At 36.2% G+C, this 6,056-nt stretch overlaps 2 protein-coding genes across 5 annotated transcripts in view; one reads left to right on the plus strand and one right to left on the minus strand.

Moving 5' to 3' along the window:
* LOC105136807 (alcohol dehydrogenase-like 3) overlaps nt 1-755 on the plus strand; it is a 3,056-nt gene extending 2,301 nt beyond the window's left edge. The window contains exons 9-10 of the mRNA XM_011042294.1: nt 1-51; nt 189-755. The exon at nt 1-51 is cut by the window's left edge and continues 135 nt beyond it. Coding sequence (XP_011040596.1) covers nt 1-51; nt 189-299 — 162 coding nt within the window. The 3' untranslated portion in view covers nt 300-755. The remainder of the gene's footprint in view (nt 52-188) is intronic.
* LOC105136806 (polyadenylate-binding protein-interacting protein 12-like) lies at nt 620-6,056 on the minus strand. 4 transcript variants are annotated; one of them, XM_011042291.1, is made up of 11 exons: nt 5,865-6,056; nt 5,127-5,643; nt 4,465-4,572; nt 4,316-4,360; nt 4,166-4,238; nt 3,942-4,054; nt 3,768-3,827; nt 3,617-3,664; nt 3,452-3,520; nt 1,074-1,135; nt 620-971 (listed from the first exon to the last, which is right to left on the minus strand). In XM_011042291.1, the coding sequence occupies exons 2-11, from the start codon at nt 5,610-5,612 to the stop codon at nt 914-916; spliced, it is 1,122 nt and encodes a 373-aa protein (XP_011040593.1). In that variant the 5' UTR covers nt 5,613-5,643; nt 5,865-6,056; the 3' UTR covers nt 620-913. The 4 variants fall into 4 exon arrangements, with proteins under 4 accessions (XP_011040593.1, XP_011040591.1, XP_011040594.1 ...); XM_011042289.1 differs by having other exon boundaries at nt 5,850-6,056; XM_011042292.1 differs by having other exon boundaries at nt 5,825-6,056.

Genomic DNA, 6,056 nt, shown 5'->3' on the forward strand with positions numbered 1-6,056 from the left:
TGCAAGGGAAAGAGCCAACTTCCTGAACTTGCCAAAGCCTGCACGAACGGGGTTAGTTTAACCCATCAAATTTCTATTCTACATGTGTTTGCAATATGTTCATTAGCAAGCGAGTGGTTCGTACATAGATATTTGAGGAGAACAAAATCATCGACTTTCGTTACAAGCATGCTTTATTTTGTTTCCAGGTTGTGAATCTAGATGGGTTCATCACGCATGAACTTCCGTTTGAGAAGATAAATGAAGCGTTCCAGCTGCTCGGTGATGGGAAGGCACTGAGATGTCTCCTGCACGTTTGAGGTCTAACAGGCAAGAACTTTAATACAAATAAATGGGAGCAAGTTGTTTATTTAACATTTGTCATGCGAGAAAATCGTAATTCATTTATTAATTTCTGTCAATAACAATTTCATTAGAGTTGTTTTCATGAATTGGCGGAAAAACTGCAGTTTTCATAATTATCAGATCTTGCCACCCTCTGAAATGATTGTTGGATTAACATAGCAACTTCTATTACCTCAGAAATAAGGTTCAATATGAACACGTACAGCTATTTGAGTGGACATAAGGCAGGAATAATTAGGAAAAAAGAACTGAAACATTTGAGCACAACCCAATCAACTGAAAAGAGCCATCTAAAATATCACTAGATGAAGTCAGAAACTGCTTGGAGAGGTTCAAACTTCAGGGCAAGTCCAATCCATAATAGAGTAGAGCCTCGAAGTTCCATCCAACTCTATATATTGCTACAATAACCGAAAGATAAATCCTATGATAATAGAGATTTAACCCGATGAGGCAAGGATGGTGACATGAAGGTATATAAAACAAGGGGAACATCTTTACATTGGTGTGTTGTACGTATCTAAATATATAAAAGCCGACTTTAAAGTCAGTTTGAGCATCGAACACTTCAAAGCATGGTCATGCGAGGACCACGTGGTCGCACAGGTGTCTTTGATGGACTCACCCTGAAAATAGAGAACATCAAAGGTTAGCCAAAGCATTTATTAGTTCTTCTCAGTCATAAAAATTGACAATTCTTAGGGAAGATGTACGGCTTGCAATCTTACCTTATCGGCAATGAACCCAGAACCACACCACTACAGTTGAGAGCAGCTATTGCACTTTCAGCCTGCATAGCGAATTTACAGGAACACAAAATGAGTCAACATATCACTAATAAAACATGAATTCATTCTGACACTGGATAATATCTTAGCCAGTAAAGCATAGAAAGGCAGACAATAACAAAAACAGTGCATAAAAGATAACTACGTTATAACAGAAAAATGCACGTGCACATGTAAAAGTACTTGCAAAAATATCCTGCAACCATCTTAAAACTACAGGAAGCACCACTATCACTTCAGTCACTAAAAGTATCATCTGTGATAATTGTTGATAGTTCAGACGAAATCTTCCCAGCTTATCAGATGATAATGCAATTTAAACATGTATTTCTGCAAATACTAGCACACGCCATGGCAAATCAGGGCATCAACAGTTGCTTTTATGGGCCCAACTATGCTGACTGCTACTATTACTGATGACCCCACACATCCATGAGTTTCAGAGTAAATACCATGTTAACTAATAACATCTTTGCATGAAAGTGCAGTAATTTGGAAACATTTCTAAGACAGTGGTGAGAGATGTAACAACATGCCTTTATGATAGCCAATGTAATAGCAAGAGTTTGATAATTACACACAGCAGAAGTATTCTCTTATGCGATAAGAAACAGTCAGAAAATGTTGGTTACTGAAGGCTTTCATACAGACTAACATAAAACCTGATCGAGATGAGTGATAGTGGAAGGGTTTATATTGAGTCCACATCCCATAAAGGAAGTTCTTTTCATTTGAAGAGTAAAGAGAATAAAAGTAGATAAGCTAAGCACCAACAATTTCAGATTGCAACACTGCCTGTACAAACAGAGGATAGATAGTATCTACTAGATACATGGACTGCACACAGCCAATAAGTCAACCATGGAGCTTGTTACCATAAAGCATTAGTGCCACTTAAAAGTAATGATCTATTTGGGGTTAAGCTATAAAAAGTACTCGATAATAATTAGCACAATTATGTAGTTTTATGTACAAAATTGATTTTTGTGACCAATACAATGGGATCATTTATATACCATCGTAATTCCATTGGGTTTTGGTTTGTTGAGACAATTTATAAAAGATCAAAGTAGAGTAAAATTAGAAAGAAAATCTCTGAATCAAAAGGTCTACAATAAAGTTTAAAACACATTACGGGGCATGGATTCTGAGATGTAATTCTTGATGATAAGTAATCCTAGATGTATATTGATGTTTTATTAAAAGTGAACATGATAAAAACTGTTTCTTCCTTAATAATCCTGGAGAATGGAGTATATTTCTAGAAACCATTTGAGGAATCTTGTTATCTTATGAACAAACCTAGCCACTCTAGAGATGTTTTTAGGCATAGATAATCCTAGGTTTGTTGAGTGTGACTGCACCATCACAAGTCAAAGATCCATCTCAGATTGTTTGTTGGACATCTGCTAAATTCCACAATAAATGGTTCAATGGTAGTTATTCATTTTAAGGAATATAGTTTTCTTGTTTGTTTTCATTTAGAGGCTCCAAGGCGTTCCTATGTCTACAATTTCTCTTGATTTACTGTAAAGAACTCACTTCCTAACTTGCATTAGAGTCTCTCCAGCATGACACCTGTTCTCCATAATAATGGTCATCCAAATTATTACTCAAACAGTTATTTATTAAAGATTCCTTCATCTTACAACTCATAATTATGATTTTTAAGCAATCTGCAATAGAAAAAAAAAGTAGAAATAGCACAATATTATCAACTATCATTTATGAATAGCAAAAAAATCAACTATCTCTGATAAAGAAAATTTATGTAATTTCACTTTGATGCATGTCACTCTTGGCAGTTACAAGAAAATTAAAATTCCAATTCTTGTGAACTTTGTTATTGTGTCAAAATGCTTCTTGATGATGAAGCTCCATTACATGTATCTAGAAAGTTCAGCAGCTTTGTCAGTTCTTTTGTGCTCAGAACTTCTAATCTTTAGCAGGAATTAAAATATTAATAGCAATAAGAACCTTGGCCTACCATTGTGTGCTAGATGGGTGAAAAGTCAAAGGAACAGCCTTAAGTCGTCATTTGTTAGCTCTCTGGCAATTAAAAAAGGTTTGTTCAAAGGGAAATTACTAAAGGGAATCCTAAACCACCTGCCTCAAAAAGTCGACACTTGACACCACTACATCACTCATAATTAGCCCTGTGTCCCTTTCAGGATGTGCAAGAGCATAGAGTCCCCCATCAAACCAACCTAGTCCCCTAGAATCCTTATTACCTTGCCAAATGATTCCCTAAGCTCCACCTATATTTGTTTGATATTGAAAGAGAGTGAAAGTTCAGCATTAGAGTATGAAGCAATTACCATAACAAACTCCACAAAAGCAATACGAGTAGGATGATGATGATCTCCCAGCAGCCTCAGGCGATACACCTGCATCAGACAAGCCGGACCATAAAATAACCTGCTAATAATGGTGTAAAATCCAGAAAAAAAGAACTTTCAAGCTCACAAGTTGTAATAACAAACCTCTCCGCAGAGTGATTCAAAAAAGAGTTTAATATTTGCTTGAGTAAGCTGCGGAATGTTAAGCGTATTAGACTATGAAAAGAACATCAATTACAATATTTCTCATGGAAAAAAAAGGTAATGTTTTATGATGAATAATCCAAATACTCACGTTCCTATCAATATTTGTACAGTAGATAGTTCTTGCGCACATTTCACGCTCATCATCATTCTAAAATCCAAAGTACCAATTGATCAGCAAGATAAATAGAATCAAACTAACACATAAATGCCTATTGTAAGAAACATGACATGATTCAATGGCCATATAGCAAAGCATCCTCACCCTGGGCAAAAAGGTTGGATTAACTGGTGCAATAGCTGTTTTGGAGGGCAGCACTTTCACAGGGTAGTATCCAAGCATTGTCCCAGACAGACTCAAGGCAGCCTGAGCACCTTCTGTATATCCAACCACCACAGAGTAATTAAGCATATAACCATCACACACACACACATGATGGAATTCTAAGGTAGGCATTGAATCAATATAGCACATAAAATTAACATTACCCTCATCAGTGAACTCAATAAAGGCAAAACGAAGTACAGATTTGGGATCACCACAGATACGACAGTCAACAACCTGCAGATGAGACAGGAACTTGTTCAAAAGTACAGTTCTACAAAAGCTGTCTAGATAAGAAACTAGATTAGCACTACCTGTCCACAATTAATAAATAGAGCTGCTAGTTGCTCTTCAGTGACCTAATTCCATAAAAGAAGCCAAAAAATTAGTTAGCGCAAACAGATGATGCAGTCAGAAACCGCCATAGAAATCAAAAGAAGAGCAATCACACAGAAGCATATACCTGTTGATCAATGTCAGAGACATACACAGTCCTGCGAACTATCTCCTCCTGTTGAGCCATACTTGTCCTGCTACTGATTCTACGTTTCACCTGACCATAACTTTTCTTCTGAAACGAGCAAACATATGATCAAAAAATCCTAGAATTCATAGGCATTAAATTAAAGCCCATTAAAGTTCACTAACCTGAAAGGATAATAAAAATTCATTAAAATCAAATAAAAATGCTCATCAAATTTATTTTTTTGTTTAATTTGACCATTTTAGACACATGTGAGCAATAACCTTCAGTCAATCTAAGCAATCAAAATAACAAACCCAGTTGCATTTGCTTTTTTCATTTCAAATATCCCAACACCACGAAGCACAAGATTCCATCTCTGTATTTCATGCTCAAAATATCCAATCCAAGTCCAATAAAAACCCATCTAAACAAATAAAAACCAACATAGAACAGGCTCTTGAATCTCAAAGTTCCATCATTTTCAAAACTTAGACTCGCATACCCCTTGGCCTAGTTCAATTAACCCTTGTCGATTCTCTAAAAAAAAAAAAAAAACACTATACCAAAAACATTCAAAATTTACTCCTTTTTCTGTTTCTGAAATTTGTAATAAAATATACTTGGTTGATTAAAAAAAAAGCATCAATTTTTTTTTTTACCCTTCTAGCAGCATTTCCACTAACTTGTCCACTTCTGTCGAAGCCATTTCCATTCACAGCCAAGTTGAGGTTGTTGTTGGTGCTGCTGCTGCTGCTGCTGATATGGTTGTTGCCATAAAATCCCCCGTTAACTCCATTGAATCCATTAAGCCCATTAACTCTACCAAAATTGTTGTTGTTGGAATGTGAAGGAGGCACAAACTCAGCAGCCATGGGGTTTAACTTAGAGAATAACTCCTGCAACTCTCTAATCTCCCTCTTGTAACTCTCCCCGCCATCTGATCTCTGTTGATGATGATGATCATGGTGATGAGCCTGGTGATGGCCCATCTGGGAAACCTTCATGTACAGAGGCTGAATCAGAGCATTGTTGTTGTGATTGTGATGATCCTGATCATTTGATGATGATGATGATGATGACGATGAAACATTTGAGTCCACGCTAATATTCCCCAAATCAACACTAGCATTATCTCCAACAACCATGATTTTGCTCTCTAACAAACCTCAAAATCAGCTACAAAGCATGAGAAAAACACAACAAAGAAACCATTTTTAGAGCTACAAAAATACAAAGACTCAAGGCTAAACTAAAAGACACAGAACCCACCTCAAGATAACTACGGAGAAAACAAAAACAACCCGTCAAAAACAACCACTAAGACAACAACAATGTCGAATAAAAATTAAAACTTTACACGGAACAATAATAAAGAAGCAAACTTTTTAATTCCTTCCAGTGGTGTTTGATGCTCTCTGCGTTTTCTTCTTGTGTTGTCTTTGGATTTATTCTTGGATCTTGATTTCTTCACATTTTGGTCTGAAAAAAAAATGGAAAGTTAAAGAGAGATTGATTGATGAAGTTTGGTCTTCCTTTGTTTCCTTCTCAATTTTGTTTTGCACACCTAAGTCTGTCAGCCTATGCTTCCC

This window comes from Populus euphratica, unplaced genomic scaffold (assembly GCF_000495115.2).
Source record: "Populus euphratica unplaced genomic scaffold, PopEup_1.0 scaffold62.1, whole genome shotgun sequence".
NCBI lineage: Eukaryota > Viridiplantae > Streptophyta > Magnoliopsida > Malpighiales > Salicaceae > Populus > Populus euphratica.